At 50.5% G+C, this 19,039-nt stretch overlaps 1 protein-coding gene across 2 annotated transcripts in view; it reads right to left on the bottom strand.

Annotated features, from left to right (window-relative positions):
• Nucleotides 1–9,732, bottom strand: part of Kcnip3 (potassium voltage-gated channel interacting protein 3) — a 73,771-nt gene extending 64,039 nt beyond the window's left edge. Inside the window, exons 1-2 of one of the 2 annotated variants that reach the window (XM_036185466.1) lie at nt 9,597–9,732; nt 479–644 (exon numbers count right to left, since the gene is read on the bottom strand). In XM_036185466.1, coding sequence (XP_036041359.1) covers nt 479–644; nt 9,597–9,699 — 269 coding nt within the window. In that variant the 5' untranslated portion in view covers nt 9,700–9,732. The remainder of the gene's footprint in view (nt 1–478; nt 645–9,596) is intronic. The other variant, XM_036185467.1, reaches the window with a different exon arrangement.
• Nucleotides 9,733–19,039: the final 9,307 nt, after the last annotated feature.

Consider the following 19,039-nt stretch of genomic DNA (forward strand, 5'->3'; position numbering starts at 1 on the left):
GAACACCCCAGAATGCCAGTCTCAGTTTCTGGGTACATGGTGCAAGAATCAGGAGCAACTAGAAAAAGTTATTTTACAACTCTGCCCCTGTGGGTGGGTCCAGAGCCACCCACAGATAGAGAACTTAGAAAGGATGTGTGACATGTGCAAGCCAGCTCCACAGGTGAGAGCTGGGTGAGGCAGAGCCTGGCTTCATAGCCTCCAGCCTGCCTCCATATCACAGCCACTCTGTGGAAAACCTGTGTATGATCCCAGCCCTCAGTCTCCATGTGCTGTGGTTCCACACTACAGTCCTGCACTAGACCTCAGTTCTGTGTGGAACAAGGTGTCGATGAGAAGAGGATTTGAATAAACAGAGACACTATTTCCCAACAGAGGTGGAGGCAGTATGGCCCAAGGTGGCCTCTGCAGCCTCAGGAAGGATGGAACTCAGAGCGATCTATATACGCTCTCTCTAAACCTGGCACGCTTGTCCTACCTGAGCCTTGTGGAGCAGCGCTGGACAGGATCCACTTGATTAAGCAGCAACGCATCAGGGCCTGGCGGGTGAACCGTGGCCTCTGCCACGTGATGCCTTCCTTTTTGCTCAGCGGTATGCGCCCAGGGTCTCCAAGGAGGCTGCCATCTGTCGCCTTCATTGCTTCCTGCAGAGGGAATAGACATGGAGGGGTTAATACAGGCTCACGGGGTGGGGGGGAACCTCCAGAAGATCCTCTGATATCCTGGGTGAGGCCAGTCCTAACCCCATCTGGAGCTGGATCTACAGGGCTACAGCAGTGTTGGTTAGAGGGATGGAGGGCAGTGGGGGGGGGGGGGGAGAGAGAGAGAGAGAGAGAGAGAGAGAGAGAGAGAGAGAGAGAGAGAGAGAGCTCTGTTGCCCACCATTGCTCCATGGTTTCTTTCCATTCTGCGCTCAGGCTCTGGCATAGGGTGGGTCCCCAGAAGAAGGTTCCAGAGAAGTGAGCCCAGACTTGTTCATCTTAAGCTCGCCCCTCCACAAGCTAGGCTGCCAGAGCTGACTAGTTCCTTAGAGAAGAGAGCAGGTTCACACAGGAGACACAGTGAGGTCGGCGCGCACTCCCGTTCTCCTAGCAAAGGGCCTTTCTGGGCCTGAGTTTTCACCTGGAAGTGAGCTGAGGGTAGATAAAAATCTGTGTGCCCACCTGGAACACCCATCAAGCTCAATGACCTAAAGAAGCATGCCTGTGGCCGTCTGGCCAGCCAATTAGAGGGGTCTGGGGGTTGTTGAGAGATAGTGGGAACTACATTTGAGTAGGTGTGAATCAGGAAAGGTCAGCCTGGAGCCACTGTGGAGGATTCAGAGCAGAGACATTTGCTTGCCTACAGCAATGCTGCCCCTCAATCCTGGCTGTCCAACTGTCTGTCATCATCAGTCCCTAGGGGTGGCAGGGTGGCTCCTGGCTGGGCAGGCTGCAGCCAGCCACGACAGCCCCTCTGGGTATGTTTGCTTTGTCTATGCCCTGCCCCCTGCAATGGACAGGTATGGTCTTGGCTCACAGTAGGCACCCCATCCTACCCTCAGCGATACCCCACATTCCTCCCCTTCTCCAAGCTCACTCGGCAGTGAGGAACATTGGTGTGGGGGGGAAGGGGGTGCCAGGGATGTGCAAGGAAGCATCTCCCTACACATATTGTGCTTACACACTCTCATATTCACACACATGTGTATGTACTCATGCACGCATGCACAGACCCACGCACAGGCACGTGCTCTCACACACCATGCCCCGGCTGGGTCAGAGGCACCTTCTACATTATTAAATATCTCATTCAGGAGAGAAATGGCCTCGATGAATAAAATCTGTATGTTGGTCAAGGAGCGGGGGCAGGGTGGGTCAGGCAGCTGGTGTTTCATTATTTCATGAATTCATTGCTGAAGACTCTGCACTGGGGAGGGGAAAAGAAACCGAGATCCTTAAAACCGCTAACAGGGTTACTCTTCCTCGTTATAAGCCCCACCCCCACTCATCCCTACCCCCACCTGAAGTGCTGGCACCTGTAGATTTTTTTTTTTTTTTTTCTGAGACATGGTTTCTCTGTGTAGCTTTGTGCCTTTCCTAGAACTTGCTTTGTAGACCAGGCTGGCCTCGAACTCACAGAGATCCACCTGCCTCTGCCTCCCGAGTGCTGGGATTAAAGGTGTGCACCACCACCGTCCAGCTAGCTGTAGATTTTTGTCTCAAATCCTAGATAGGTGTGGTGGACCCTGGGATCTCCCTCTCAGGGCAGCCTGAGACCCCTCAGTGCATGCTGGGCTGAGACCCCCACAGGGCAGGCTGAGACCACTTGGTGCATGCTGGGCTGAGCTCAGGTCATCATGTTGTCACAACCCAGACAGGTGGCTCATGCCACATTTTTACAGGCAAGAAAACTAATCCACAAGGAGTTTGGGGACATACCACACTGTAACATGGCATTCTGACTCCAAAGTTTGGGTAGTCTTGGCCACAGGCTTCCAAAGGTTCATGGGACTAAGTCCCTGGAGAGATTTCAAAAGGTGGGGGTTGGGCTCTCCAAGCTCCCCAACCAGATCTATAGTCTCCAAAAACAACTGTTCATGAATGCCCTGGGCTAGGGGGGTCATGGTGCCATTTTTCTCTCTGGCAGAGAGTCAGAGTGATGTCTGGACACCTGGACTGGATTCCTCTATCTGGATGGGTGGCCAGAATTCTTTCTTTGAGCCTCTCTGCACAAGGGCTGTGACAGTTTCCCTTCTTGAGGTAGCAGAGATCTCTGAAGAGAAGGAAGAGCAGAGGAATGGAGCCAGCCTGTCCATACCCCCCCACAGAGAAGTCAAGCCTGTGGCCTGGACCCAGCACACTGTGAGGGAGCCAGGAGCAGGGAGGGGTGAGCACGGGTCATTCTCATGAATATTTGACACTTGTCTGTCTGGGAGAGGGTCTGATTGAGCTGCCCAGGAATGTTAAATAGCTCTTCTGACACCCTCTTCTTGCCTCCCAGGCTCAGAGGCATTGAGGGGAGGGAGGTGACCCCACTGCCCTCTCACCCTTCTGGGCTTCTGTGAGGGGAGGGGACAGAGTGAGGGCTGCTGGGTCAGTGAGGACAGTGGGACAGAAGTGAACCATCTGTTTGCCCCCGCTTGGTGTCCCTGATGGCTTCCTGTCATTCTGCAAATCAAACTGTGCCATGTCCCTGCCCTCAGCTCACTCTGCTCCTCACAGACTGCCTCTCTCCACAGCTCTGCCTGGGCATCTGTGGATTCCTGCACTGGACACTTGTCCCCTGGATGCTCAAGGCCACACTCAGGGGTCAGACCCCCGGAGCACTGTTCTAACTAGGTCACCTCTACCTCAGTCTGTTGCTACATCTCCCTGCAGCAACAGAATACATATGGACTATAGCGTATTATTCTGCTTTCTCAAGTCACTCCAGAAAGGTCAGCTCTGAGACTACTCCTGTGTGTGTGTGTGTGTGTGTGTGTGTGTGTGTGTGTGTGTGTGCACACGTGCACACATGTGTTTACACCTGTGTAAACTGCTCTTTCTGTCATAGGGTCTGGTACCTGGAGCCCCTCACTTTACAAACCCCACAGTAAAAGGACAATCCATCCAGAAGAAAAATGCACAGACATGTCACCAAAGGGAACAGAGATGGCACATAGCCCCTGGGGAATGCCATCTTCTGCCAACAGGAAAATGCACATCGAAAGCTACCAGGAGAGCCAGCAGGATGGCTCAGTGGCTCCACCACTTACAGCACAAGCCCGACCACCTGAGTTCGATTTCTACAACCCACACCAAGGTGGAAGGAGAAAACAGACTCCACAAATTGTCCTCTAACACCTACTTACACACACACACACACACACACACACACACACACACACACACACACACGAAAGAGAGAGACACAAATACACATATTAAAAACAATCATGCCTGAAATAAAAAAAAAAATAGTGACCACAGCAAAAGCCGTGCAGATGGGGACCCTGGGCCACTGCTGCCTGGCCACTGGGAGATCAGCGTGCTCAGCCACTCTGGAGAACAGCTTGAAGGTCCTTGGCAAATGGAGCAAACACTTAGCCTGGCAATTACACACTTGGGTGTTTGTCCCAGGTGGTTGAAAATTTATGTTCAAACAAAAACTTCTAACTGAATATTCATGGTAGTTTTATTTGTAAGAGTCCCCAAATTGGAAGCAGCCAGATGTCCCTCAGTGGAGGACCGATGAAACCAAGGTGCTACAGTTGTCCCAGAAATTTCAAACCATGGGGAGAGAGGACCTGGACACTCATCACAACTCGGATGAAGACTCAGAATTAAGCTAAACAAAAAAAGCCGATCCTGAAAGGTCACATGCCATGTGACTCTATTTACATAGCATTCTGAAGTGACAGTCTGTTAGCAATGGAGAGCAGATTAAAAGGCCAAGAATCGGGTGGGGGAGGGGCAGAGGGAGAAGAAAAGTGTGGTTACAAAAAGGTAAACCAGAAGGACCTCGGGGACAGAGCTCCCTTGTTGCATATGTTGTGTACCTTGATGGATACATGAACTACAGTTGATAACGTTCTAACAGCCCCCCCCCCCCCACACACACACCACAAAGGCAAGCGCACTGCCTCATGGGTGCAAAGAGCAGTGAGAGGTTTTCTAAAAGCGAGCAGGATGCACTGGATGCTGGTGCAGAGGCTTTGGGCAGGTGAGGGGATCGGGACAGGCTGGAGTTATTTCAGGCAGTGAGTGCAGAGGGAAGAGGCCCATGGCCAGTCAGCTGGAGACTGACTGTGCGTCGCCCCCCCCTACCCGTCCTCATGTCCTCACTGGGTGATCCTAGATCCTAGACCAAGTACCCTAAGCCTCAGTTTCTTCATCTGCAGGTGGGGATCCTGGTATGCCTTCTCAGGGGAAATATAGGTGAGGTTATGCACACAAACAAGCCTCCCCACCCCACCATGGCAATTATCACTGTCTTTCTGGGTCCGAGTTAGGGGCTGTGTTGCCTGTGCAAGGCAGCAAGAGCAACCCCTCAAACCTAAACTCGGGAACATTGTGCCTGGAGAGCTAAGTGACCATGCCCACTTGGTCTCAGGAGGGGTCTGCTGCCTGGGGACTACATCGATTGCCTGCTCATTTTTATTAAAGACCAAACAACCCAAACCCCAAACCTCTACTCTGTAAATCAGAAGTGCAGCTAAGGGTTGGAGTACTCATCCCACCAGAAAGAAATTCCTGGGCCTTGATAGGGGATGGGTGCTCCAGGTTTTCAACTCCCTTCCTTTCCATGAAGACTGTCCTGAGGCCAGGGTCTGAGACAGGTGTGGGGTAACCTGCACCCCTCCTTTTAGAGGGACCACCTAGAAGCATGTTGGCTCATCCAGCACTCACTGGTTGTTTGTTCTATTTCCATCGAATGGGACAGATGGCAGCAGGCAGTGGTGGGTGTTGTGTCATGCAGGCCCCCAGGGACTGGGAAGCTCTGAGAGCCTAAGTTCTCCACCCACTCCTGGGCACAGACAGATGCGAGCCAGGTAGTTCATCCTGGCAGGGGAGGCTGAGACAGTCACATGTCCCTGTAGGTGGGCACGTGCACATACATACTGGGATGTATATACCTGCACATGTGCACATATGTGTATGCACAGATCCCTGGGCCTTAGATTCAAGGTGTTACAGCAGCAGAGGACAGAACTGGGCTGTCCTGGTTTTGTGTCTGGTACCTGCTAACTTGCCAGGACAAGAGCTCCCCTGTCCTTGACAATGAGAACACTCCATTAACTTGGGTTCACTTAAGCTGCTCATAGGTTACCCTCTCTGTCAGGATGCCTTCTTAGGTTATACTTCAGCAACCAGATATGCAAAGTCCAGGCTAAATGTGTTAGTAAAAGATTTTATCCTTCTAGGAGGTGGGTGATATGAGAACCATGGCACAGAGGGGCTAAGTAGCTTGTCTGTGATCACACAGCTGATATATGAAGGAGCTAGAGCTGATCCTAGACCCATCTGATACAGAGCCAGGGCTCACAGACCACAGGGGCAGCCCTGAGCCCTCACTAAGCCACTTCCTCTGCAGCCAGGACTCTCCAGTACCAAATGATGAGGATAGGTGCTGACTGGCTAGTGGCTTTTCTATATACCTATGGGGCATTGGAGAGAGTTGCAGTATGGTATTCCCAGTTGCCCATAGGACAACAAAAGGGCCTGAGCCCATCTGGGACCCAGGCAGTGGCTATGGGCATAGCCTAGTCCCCAGCGGGAAGTCGGAGGCCCAGAGAAGGGCAAGTTTGCTTCAGTGGCATGGGGACAGAGCCCTAGCTAGAATTGAGTTGCCTGGGACCACTACCCTGAGAGCCTGTCTGGAGAGAGGCTTTTACCACAAGGCCTGGCATGGGCATGACACCGGGGGAAAGGATCTCCTCTTTGTCCTAGAAGTCACCCATATGCTAGAGGCAGGGAAAGGCAGGGGTGACAGGGCTGGAGATGATGCCTTCTGTCTAGTGCCTTATGGAGTGTGTGCGGAGCACAAGCCTGATGGAAGGGCAGCTGGGCAGAGTGCTGTGACAGGCCAGGGTGGGAGAGCTGAGGGACAGGCCCCTCTCAGCCGTCCCCGGCCTTGCCAGCTCCCCCCGCCCCTCCACTCCAGTTCTGGCACTGTCACATGGCTGCTCTGTGGTGTTCAGGGATGTGGGCTGATCACAGCTGACAGATGCACCTGTTCCAGGGGGAAACATCAGTCATCTGGGGCTGGGAGCTGGGGGAGCACTCTGAGTCACCCACACTGTGCACACTTCCCGATGAGGCAGGGATGGTCAAGGCAGAAGCTCTTCCCCTCCTCCTCCTCCTCCGCCTTGAAAGCCCTCACAGAAGCCATATCTGGGAGTCTGCAACTGCACCTGAGAATCCCAGTGAGGACCAGGGGCCCGAGGGAGGAGAGGGTGCCCCTAAAGCCAGCCTGAGTTAGCTATACAGCTCTCCACTTTTAAGAAAGATGAGGATAAGGAATGGGGACTGTGCTGAGGTGAGCTAAATTGCTCAAATGCTTAATCTGGTGTGGATGAAGCCCTGGTTTTTAGCCCCTGCATGAACTGGGTATAGTGGCGCACATCTGTAATCCCACTGCTCAGGAGGTAGAGGCAGGGGCTCAGGAGTTCAAGGTCATCCTCTGGTACATAGCAAAGTCCACTTGGGCTATAAGAAACAGAAAAGAAAGGAGGAGGGAGGGGAGCTTGGGTTCTTTCATTCACACATCTGGATCCACCGTCCTGAAAGGGGAAGGAGGAGGGGATAACACAGACCGTGGGTCATGGCTAGGGCAGAGTCCCACTGATGTCACTAAGTAGCAGGCTAAGGGTACAAACAGGTCACAAACTCTAGAGTCACCCCTCATTGGCTGCTTGGATAAAGGCGTGCCCCTCTCCCCTGGAGTCTGTTCCTGCCTCCCACCCCCACCCAGTGATTGGGGCTTGTGCCGTGGCAGACAGAGTTCGAATCCAGTTCCAACATGAATTGCAGTCTAGGACCTGCCTCTGTTCCTCCCCTGTAAGAACAATACCAAAAACTACTCATTGGGCTGCCTGAGGACATTTGCTTAGAGGGAAGGGCAGCCCTTCAGGGCTACTTCCTCCCTACCCTGTCTGGGTTCCCAGTGATTGCCTTTTCAAACAGGACAAGTCAAAGCCCATCTTGCAAGATGCTGGAGAGGCTCCCAGGGCCAAACGGATGGATCCATGAGGACGGACACCTTGCCACCTCAGAACCTGGCTGCTGTTGGCTCACTCCGCCTGACTCAGGGTTTGGCTCAGGAGGCTTGGCATTGCAGTCAGTGCCCACTCTGAGCTTTGGTAGCATTAGAATGAAGGTGGTAGTACCCGATCTGCAGGGCCATGAGCGCCAATAAAGAAACGGCTGGGATGTACGGGGAGAAGGCAGGGGCAGAACTTGAGAGCTATTGGCTTTGACATGTGGGACCAACTCTAAGTCTATGCTCATTGGTGTGACTTCTGTCTCTAGGGACGAAGCTTGTCTCATAATCTCCTGCTGGTAAGGGACAGTAGGGACTTCACCCAGCACCACCATCTCTGTGGACCAGGTTACACATTGGAATCCAGAGCCAGGCATTAGATGATGAGCTACATGGGTTCCCAGGAGCCAATTTTGGGCATAGTACAGGTCACAATGGCCAAGAGAATGGCGAGATGGACTGTGGGACTCTGACTACTCACTCTGGTAGGGTTAATGGTAGTTAAGATCCCAGGGAGACATCTGGAAATTAAGAGCCACCAGAGAGGGGTAAGGAAAGGGGGCTGCCCCCTGCTGGCAGACAGAGCCAGCTGTGTACACATCTATGTACACAAGGCTGTAGAAATCCCTGTATCTGTGACATACCGAGTCCCACTGCCAGGCGCTGGGGGCGGGTAGCAGTCACAGGGTAGATGTGACTGTGCTTACATGCCTGTGAGGTCTGCGCTCACACCAATGTATGTGGATACACACAGCCCATGCTGCATGCAGTACGCTTGTGATCTGAGTGTGCACGTGAGTCTGGGACAGAGGGCTGTTTAAGCCTCTCCCCTGCCAGCCCAGAGGTTGTTAGGGACACCTGTGACAAGAGAGAAAGTACCTTTCAAGGTACCCTGCTCTGGTGCTCAAAAGGCTTTGTTTCATCTGCTGAATTCTTCTGGGTATCCTAGGCAATGGACCAGACGGGACAGGGACAGTATCTTGGACTCTGAGGTAGTACTGCCTGAAACCAGTCCCCACCCCTCTCTGGGCTGCTTGTCCTCATGGGGAGTGGAGGGCAGGAAGCCATTCTCTTGGGAGAAGAGACTGCCAGATGCCAGGCCAATGTCTATTCTTTTAATAAGACCTTGATTTCCTTATTTGGGGTGTTCAACTGGACCTGGATCTGGTCCTTCCTCCTCCTAAGCAAGACTATCCTGAACTTGTGGGTAGCATCCTGGGCTCCAGGCCAGACTCTCTGGGGGTCAACACTAAGCTGGGGCACAGCTGATTTTTCTTGGCTCCCTCCGCCCCTCACCTCACAACTATTTCATGAACTCTTTGTCTGGTGCCTCTTTGCCTCCCCTCTCTCTCCATCTCCCAACAGTCCCGTGGAGGTGGAGCTGCTTGTGGCCTTATTAGGGGGTCTCATGCTGCTTTAAGAAGGGGGTCTTCATTCACTAACTGAAGGATAATGAAGTCCTTGAAAGCTGTGCTCATTGGCTAGCCTGCTTACTCCCCCCTCCCCCCCCCACCCAAGCAAGACAACACTCTCCATGCTCCTCTGTCTTGTTAAGGACTACAAGGCTAGGTTCAGGGTCAGCGACCCTGGCTCCTCCTCCAGGGACCTACTTGAACAGGACCAGCTACGGAGGAGCTCACCTCAGGCTTCTTTTCTGCCTAAATCATCCAGAGCTTCTTGCATCCAAAAGAGCCACAGGACTCCAGCCTCCCAGCCAGGATGCCCCCAACCATTACTTTCCCGTATTGGGGTCAGCAGGAACAGGGATCAAAGGAATAGGCGCTAGGAACGGTAAAGACACTCCCTAGTCAAGAGCAACACCCAAGCACCAGATTGCCCCAAGTCCAGGCAAGCCCCCAGCCCCCAGCGCCTACCTTGGCCCTCTGCATCTCCGCTGCTGAAGGGGACTGTCACCAGCCTTCCCGCTTTGCAGCCCGAACAAGTCAGACTGCCTGGTCGTGCTGGCAGCTGCCTCATGTTTGCTTGGACCCAGACGCAACTGTCACTGGAGGTTTCTCCCCCCCCCACCCCGCCCACTCCTACCACCCTCCTTATTTCTCTCCCGGGTCTTAGCTCCACCTCTCTGCCTCTTCTCTCCTCCCTCTTCTCTCCACTTCCTCCCTCCCTCCCCCTGTCCCTCCATCCCCCAGTTTCTCTTTCTCCAGGGCTCGGAAGCCTGGCCTCTCAGCCTCTCAGTGCCCCTGTCTAGAGCTCACTCAGGGGCTGTTCCTGGTTCTCATCTCTCTCTAATACATGGTCTGTTCCCATCCTTCTTAGTCACAGGGAAAGCAGGGAGGTTACCCCTTCACCAGTCTCTGCCCAGGACAAAGAGGGGAGCCCTTGGGATTACATCACTAAAGTGACTCCCGGGGTCCTTCCACTTCTAACGGATCTCTCCCATCCGTAGTCACCTCTGTGTAATCATCCCTCATAGGCCTTGCGGTATGGAAGCCTTCCTAGCCGGAGCAAACACTTCACACTTCTCCAGTTTTATGGTCCTCTGGCTCTGAGGCTGGGACCAAATTCAGGGATTCTGGGCAGCCACAGGACCTCCCCTAGATCTCTTGGGGTAGGATCTGGGGATGGAAGAAGGGATCAAGGGTCCTGTGCAACCCCGGGAAGGTTGCTCCTTGCTGCCCTACAGGAGACAAGCTCTTGAGCATTTTCTCATCTCAGAGGGAATCCACCAGGAGCCAGGTGCCCAAACCTGCGCCAAGTTTCCCTTTTTGGCGCCCTGAGGAGCCTGCCTGTGCCAGTGGTTCCCATGGAAACAGAGCCTGAGCCAGCCCCTCCTTCCCAGAAAGCCCAAGAGCACTAGCTTGCCCTCCCTACCCTGTCCCACCCCCTTTTTATTGAGTCAGCCAATTAGCTGCAGCTGTCAGACCCTGGGGGCAAAAACCCTGAGGCTGCTGATCCCCAGAGGCAGGAAGCCGGTCCCCAGTGGGGAGATGACAGCTCTGTCATCTGTGCATCTGGACTTCAGTCTGGGTAAAGGACGCAGCAGACTGGGGGCTCTCTGGGAACGGGGATGGCAAGGACTGGAGGCTTCCAGGTCAGGGTCAGTCTTCCCAGCTGTCTTCCTGGCATTAGGCAAGTTTCCCTGAGGAAGGGCAGATTGAGGTCTTGGAGTCACAAGTAGGCTCCTGAGAGAAGAGTCATTATCTCAGTCTATACTCATTTACCATCATTGGGAACACTCAGAAAAGCCGAGTCTTCGCCTGCCTGACAAACCAGCCATCCAGGCAACTGTCCCTTTCACTCAGAGCCAGTTCTGGGGAAATTTCTACCCACCAATTATATATGTCCAAGAGTCAGGGATCAACTTAGACACTGCTTATTGCTCAGCCCAGGCCTTGCTCCTGGCACGCTGAGGAGGCAGGGTCTTCTGACAGCCCAAGTCTGGACCTCCTTCTGGAGAGCCACAAGTCTCTGCTTGGTACCCTTGGCAAAATTCCACTCCTCTGAGATGCATTCCTTGGGAGTGACAGGCTGTGGCAGAGCAAGCCTAGAACAGAGTCCTCCCCTCCTGGGCCTACCAGGGAGCCAGCAACCTCCTCCTACAGTCGCTACCCAGCAGGTGCCCCTCATAAAACACAGGCATGAGGCGTCTGTGCCCTGCCAGGAGCCTGGAGTCACTTGAGCCTTTTCTTCCTTGGGCTCTCTCAAGGACTTAATCAGTGCCCCAGACATTTCCAAGGCCCTTCCAGGGTCTCTGGAAGATGGAGGAATGAAAAAGAGCCAAAGCAGGCCTCCTCAAGTGGACCGCAGCCCTGCTCTGCCATGTGGGCACCAGCCGACTTCCCCGAAGAGATTCTTTGGAGGTCTGTTGGACCCCAAATTGGTTTAGGATGCCAAAGGAGGCCCAGTGTGGTTTGGTAATAGTTAGGCTGATGGATTTTAGCAGTGGCTTCTTCAGGTGGGCCCAGAGGTGGGGAGGGGTGCAGTTTGCAGGAGGAAGAGGGAGGGATGATTCCAAGTTTCAGGAGGCTGTTTTCTTCTTTGTATTACAACCCTTGAGGACACAGCCATGGGCCACTTCAGCCAGCCGGGGCCTTTCCTCCTATCCAGGAGAGAGGTTCACACAGCTATAATCAAGCACCTTGGCCGGATCCACTTTCGACCCATCCTCAGTTCTTGCTCATGACCTCTCCATACCAGGCTCAGGTTTAACTCCTTCCTCCCTGGGCTCCTCAGACTTAGCTCTGAGGAGCACCTAGCTTCACATCTTTCCCTCAGGACCCTTCTGTGTCTGGGCCTGAGGGTCTGGGAGAGCAGAGAGGGTAGGGACATCTCTCAGGGTTCACACCTCCCCAGCCCTTATTTGTGAGAGGCCCCCACTGGGCAGAGGTGGGTCTAGTCTCACAAGACCTCCAAAAGTGTCTGTTGCCCTAGAAAAGCCTTCCTCGGATGCTGCAGATCTCTGAAGCGGACCCAGCCTGCAACAGCAAACACCTGGAGTCACTTCCACTGTCTTCCTATCCTCGAAATCTCTCTCTCCACAAGCCACAGGGAAACCCGACAGGCCCAGGACACTTCCTAGGAGGGGAACAGAAGCAGTTCTGGGTCACTTTAGGCCACACAGCACAGCTGGGTCTCTCCTTTGGCTCACTCACTCACACCTGCCCTGAAGTGAAGGTCACTGGGGTCAAACTGAGCTTCCACAGGCAGGAGGCCTGCTCCCAGGGAGGGTGGGTGGTCAGCCTCCAGCTCATCTTCTTTCTGTCGTGGGCAGCTCCAAGGGTCCTCGGGGCCTAGAGTTCTAGCTCCTAGTTGGCTTTCTGTCGCTGTGATAAACAACCACAACCACAGGCAACTTGTGGGAGGAATGGGTTTATTTCTGCTTACAGTTCCTCACAAAGGGAAGTCAGGGCAGGAGCTGAAGCGGAAACTAAGGAAGAGCACTGCTTACTGGCTTGCTCAGCCTGCTTTCTTCTACAAGCCACACCCACCTGTCCAGGGCTGGCACTGCCCCCAGTGTGCTGGGCCCTCTCACATCCATCACGAATCAAGAAAATGCCCTACAGACTCACACCCAGCCATTGCTGGCAACCTTCCTTCCGTCCACGTCGCATCTTCCCTGTTATGTGGTCGGGGGATCATGGCTAACAAGGAGTGTCCAACATCCAGGGGTAGATGCACCTGCTTTTGCCTGAAGCCTGTTCCTTTGCCAGGCCTGGAACAGGCCAACCAATGTGGTCCCATGCCAACTCTCACAGGAGCCTTCATTTGGACCAGTAGCTCTCCCCTCAGCTCTGCCATTTACACAGCCAACAGTGACCCTATGGAGGAGAGAAGGAAGCATCTGTTCCTTACATTCCCCACACTTCAGGAACCCCATGAACACCACTTGCTCTCTTTTTTGAAGGGGTCAGGAAGGGAGCATGGGCCACAGTACACATGTGGTGGGCAAAGGACAACTTGTAGGAATTGGCTCTTCAACTACGTGGGTCCTAGAGAGCAAATTCAAGTCACGAGGCTTGGCAGCAAGCTCCCTTATCCAGTGAGCCACCTTGCCAACCCTCTTGGTCTTGTCAACGCTGCTTCCCATTGGTGAAATTATTAAGGCCACTCCACGTAGTTAAAAGGGAGGTTTATTTAGTGGCATAACTTACAAATGAGGGGATAGGTTGCAGGGTCTGGGAAAGGTATGGTGCAGTCTGGTGGTGTTCTCTGGAGAACTCTGCTTGGTCTACCTCCAGCGTCCAGGGTCCTGGAACCAAGAGAGCCCCGGCATCTGGAACTTGGGTCTTCAACATCCTCTCTCAGCCCTGCCTTGTAGGCGTGACCACATGACCATTACCGAAGCCTCAATGGGGGTTGGAACTTCCAGGTCAAAGCTAGAATGGCTACCCACTACATCCCCCACCTTTGTCTAAATAAGAAGGTTCTAACCTAATACAAGACTATACAAAAAGGGATGGTTATCAAATATTGTCCAGGAGCAATGAGGGATAATGACCTAGATAAGATGGAACTACAATCAATGCAAACAATATCAAGCAAGAAACACATACTAAAATCCAGGGAAGTCTAGAGCGTGGGTAAATGGCATGTTACAAAGATCATTCCAAAAGGTGTCCTATCCTAAAAAACCAGAATCTAATACTTAGTATGTTTTATCTAAGATATTATATACATATACTAAGTTGTAACTATAACTGCTAGTCTTCAACCTCATCAAAGACCTGAGAAGGAATATAATAATACCTGAGAAATGGGAGAAGGATGCAAGCAACTTTTGGGAATCTTGCAAGAGTAGACAGAGACAACTGGCAGCCTGGACAGTCACCTAATGTTTCTCAGCATTGTTGGTGTGTTCAAATTGGCTACAGGCCTAGAGTATCTGACAGACCATTTTCAGAAGCAGGAATTCTGAAAGACCATCTTACCTTGTCTTGGCAGAGAACAGTGGTCGCTTTCCTTGTGTCCCGCTTGTCCAGAAAGGACAGCATTTGTACTGTCAGCAGTTGAGGCAAGGGCAGTTCTTTGCCCAGTAAGCCATTTTATGCCAAGAAGACAAACTTCCAAATGGAAATGTCTTAGGTGCCCAATGTGTTGGCAAGAGTTTCCACCTAAAACCTGAGGAAAAAGATTCTAAAATGGAGCTAAAAACAGCTTCCTAGTTGTCTCTCTCAAGCTAGCGGCAGCCTGCCAGTTTGAGCTACTATGGCGGGTTCCTGGCGTGTGCGTCTGACCTGCAGTGTGGCGGGAATGAGGAGTCTACAAGCGGCACTTTACTCTGCTGCGTGGTAGATTTAGCCTTTGCTAGTTTAAAAAAAAAAAAAAAAAAAAAAAAAGGTTTCTGGCTATGCGCTGCTTTGATAGAACTGCTTCTGATAGTTGATGGTACACGTGGCTCCAGACCCAGAGCTGGTGGTAAACTGTACCACCGCCATGTTGGGAAGCTGAGGTGGGCGGAGCCAGCAGCCACAGCACTGGTTCAGTCTTAGAAATGCTGCAGTTTAAAGCAATTGATTCACAATAAGACAAATTCAGATGGAACAAGACTTTAAATGCTTTACAATGTGTGTAAAAATGTACATAGGCTTGAAAGAGAAAAAAAAGGAATATATACAGTTATATAAAAAATAGTTTTTAAAAATAAAGTCTTTAAAGAGACAGTAAAGGTAATATAAAAATAAGTCACGTAAAGATGGATATTACACAGAGAATCTGGTTTGTGTTGTCTTTGGGATTTTTAACTACAGAAAAAGATTTGACCGTAAAAGCTGTTGAGTTAAACAAATATGTAAATTTTAAAGGTACCTTGACTTCAAAATTTGGATATAAGGATATGTTGCTTTGGAAAAGAGTCTCTGCTTTTGTTTCCACAGAAAGCCAGAGGCTGTGGATTTGTTCCAGATTAAGATACATCAGGTTTGATCAGCCAAGACCCCATAAATGGTCTCCAATGACACCATGGCCCAGATGATCCAACATCCAAAACAGTTTCAAGGCAACTGGCTCAAATGATACACTCTCATGGACTACTCCATAATCCTAAAATTTTCTTTATGTCCCCATAAGATACAGCACACCCCTCCAGCAGGAAGTAGTAAGAAAAACTATGCCCAAATTCCCAAGTATATCAAGCTGGCTTTGGAGATGGAATTGGCTCACTCCTTCTCTAAACCTAGGCATTTTGCTAAAATAAAAGGTTAAGAGATTCTTGTGTCCCAAGTCAGAAGAGCCCTCTGGTATGGGGCAGAGAAAAAACAATATTTTTATTTAAATCGGGTTGATTATAAATGTGATCTCTTTCTAAAGAAGAAAAGGGGATATGATATAGATATAATAGGATGAAAGGTTAGATTAATGAACTTTATTTTTTTTTTTGTTTTGTTGGTTTTTTTTTTGTTTTGTTTTGTTTTGTTTTTTGAGACAGGGTAGCTTTGCGCCTTTCCTGGGACTTACTTGGTAGACCAGGCTGGCTTCAAACTCACAGAGATCCACCTGGCTCTGCCTCCCAAGTGCTGGGATTAAAGGCATGTGCCACCACCGCCTGGCATGAACTTACTTTTAAAGAGCATGAACTTGTTTAAAATGTTTTACATTGGTATAGATTTTAGTCTATTGATACAAACTTAAAGTTAATTTTGTTATACTGTGTGTATATTTCTACTCTTAAGGTATTATGTTTGTACAGCTCATTTAAAATTGTAATGGATAATTAAAAAATAGATTAATAATTAGTTATCTATGATAATCATACTTGTAGCCATGTTAGTTCAGTCTTCTAGGTATACATAGATGTATTTCAGATAGACAGGTAATCTTCAAACACTTCAAAGGCCTACAGAATATGGCATTTAAAATATTTTTAAAATTTAGACTTTCTGGACAGTGAGACATGTCTGCTCCTGGCAGCACCGGATTTACTTCAGAGAGGAGGATGGGCATTGAAGACACTTCATATGGAGTTTATCTTCACCTTGGCAAAAATAGCCATTTGGGCAAGAAACTGTTCTTGCCTGCACTGCTTGATCAACTGGACATGCAGCACCCATAGGAAGGTGACCATTAAACTTTGCTTGGTGAAATGGTGCTTCAGGTTCCTGCATCGCAGAGGAAACTGCCAGACATTCTACAGGACACTGAGAGAAGTGACCGAGAGACTCTAGCCCTGTGGGCTAAAAACAGATGCCCCAACTTTACAAAGGAACATTAGGTGACTGTCTAGGCTGCCAGTTGTCTCTGTCTACCCTGCAAGACTCCTGAAAGTTGCTTGCATCCTTTTCCCATTTCTCAGGTAATATTATATCCTTCTGAGGTCTTTGATGTAGTTGAAGACTAAATAGGTATAATTTTCCTTAGTTATGATAAAAGATAAGTTAGAAATAAAACCTAGACCCATGAATATAGGATAGATAGAATATTTTGTTTAATTTTGCCAAAACAAATAGACTAGATATTGTAACTGTAATTCTTGCTTGATAATTGTTTTGTTATATGTAATTTTACTATGTAAAAGTTAAAACCGTCCTTTAAAAAAAAAAAAAAAAAACGAAAAGGGGAAGTGCTGTGGATATCGCTCTGTATAAATAAAATGCTGATTGGCCAGTAGCCAGGGACAAGAGAGAAGAGCATTCTGGGAGGTGGAAGGCTGGGGCAGAGAGCTGCCAGCCTCCGCCATGACAAGCGAGATGTAAGGTACTGGTAAGCCACAAGCCACGTGGCAACTTATAGACTAAGAGAAATGGGTTAATTTAAGATATAAGAACTAGATAGCAAGAAGCCTGCCATGGCCATACAGTTTGTAAGCAATATAAGTTTCTGTGTGTTTACTTGGTTGGGTCTGAGCAGCTGTGGATCTGGCAGGTGAGAAAGATATGTCCTGATTAGGGGCCAAAAAGGACTGAGGAAGCTACAGCTTCCTTCTGGCTTTAGTGAAGAGAAGGCATCTCACCTCACCCTCGGCCTTAGCTAACCTACCTCAAGTCTCCACCGGCCCTGAGTCCTTGGTACCCTCAATGCAGATGAGGGCTTGGCTGCCTCGACCCTAAATTCCCTATCACCCAGAGATTAGGACTGGGATTGGTCTTGCTCCCCATCACCACACCTCTGTCTTCACCCAGGTCTACAACTTCATTATTGTCTGTAAGACTGAAGAGTGTGAAATGCTCCACATGGCATATCTGAGATATTCAGGGAAGGACTAGTTGCCAGGAAAAAAGGCTTTGTTCCGTCAGGCTGGTTGCCAGCCTCCTCGCTCAGTACATGGCCTGAAGAGGTAAGGAAATGGTTTTGGCCCTTGGACAATGGGAAGAGTGACATTGTCTATGATCAACCCTGATCAGGACCTCAGGTTGGACCCAGGGAATTCCAAAGGGCACTGGAGTGTCACCAGCCTTGGTAGATTCCTCTGGCCCACACCCAGTCTCTGTGCTGTCCTTTTCTAAACCAAGTACAAAAGGCATGCCTCTCTCTAGACTAATACACAGCACCTAGCTCAGTGTTTGTTTGTTCACGCTGCTCCAGTCCCAGCCATGTGGCCCTTGCTTTGTACCCCCTGAGCTGCCCAGAGCTGGTTCACCTACGGCCTCAGATGCCCTAACCCACATGGTGCTTCTTTGGCAGTATCTGCCACAGGGACCTGTGCTGAGTAACCAGGTGGAGATCTAGCGGAGCTTGCAGGGCCCTCAATCTGTCATCCCTCCTGCCACAGGGACATCAAGGACATCTGACTCAAACCTCCCCAGAGTTAGGGCCTCCCTCCCATGTTCCCACAGGAGATGGAGACCTGCAGAGAATTCAGTAGGACATGTCCAGGGTCAGAACCAGGGGAACTGAATCTAACTCAGATGACCTTGAAGCTGTCAGGTAATTTCCTGGGCCTTCATTAGGCTCAACAACAGATAACAACTTGACCTCTGAGGAGGCTGTAGTAACAACAGGAACTGCCGCTGTGTGTGTGTGTGTGTGTGTGTGTGTGTGTGTGTGAGAGAGAGAGAGAGAGAGAGAGAGAGAGAGAGAGAGAGAGTGTTGGTTGGTTCAGCTTCTATATGGAGCAGCTCCAGCCAGGTACCACCCAGCATTTTAAACCAGAAAAACAGGCATCTGTTTTTTTCTACAGCTATTTCTGTTTCTTACCGCCAGCACCCTGGTCCCTGATGACCAGTGCTTACAGCAATAGCCTCTGAACTACTTCTCCAAACAGTGTCCAAGAGGCCGTGACGAGGTTTCTGGGTGCTAAGCTCGAGGGATAATTCCCAGTTAGACAACACTTACTAAAGAGAATGTGTGATGTATGTGCCTTTTCAGTGTTTGAAATGATATGTCTTTAAGCTGCAGGGAGCAAATGGGCCAGTAAAGAACCACAGAACTGGAATGGAGATGTGGCTCATTTGATAGAATGATTGCTTAAAGCTCACAAAGTCCTGGGTTCAAATCCCAGTATCACATAAAGCCAGGCATGGTGGGAAAGCGGGGGGGGGTTATTTCCATCCTAGGATGTGTTCTAATTTCAGAAGATGCTGAGCAAAGCTTTAAGTAACATCTGGTTAAAAGCCACGCCCATCAAGAATGGGGTGCTTGGGAAGTCTTCCATGCCCATCAAAAGAGGGGGCCTGGCAAACCCTCCACATTGTGGTGGTGGTGGTGAAGAGTTGGCACAGACCCACTCTTTAGGAACTCTGAGTTATTTGTTCCCTGTTGGCTGAGTCCTCAGCTGCTGCCAGATGTACACAACACCCTCATGGAAGATAATACTATCCAAGACCTCCAATTATTATCGGACAGATTTTCAGATACCAGAGTGCTACTATTCAACCAACCCTATAGAAGAGGCAAGATGAAACTAAGAAAAAGAAGGAGCACA

Source organism: Onychomys torridus, chromosome 4 (genome assembly GCF_903995425.1).
Source record: "Onychomys torridus chromosome 4, mOncTor1.1, whole genome shotgun sequence".
Lineage (NCBI taxonomy): Eukaryota > Metazoa > Chordata > Mammalia > Rodentia > Cricetidae > Onychomys > Onychomys torridus.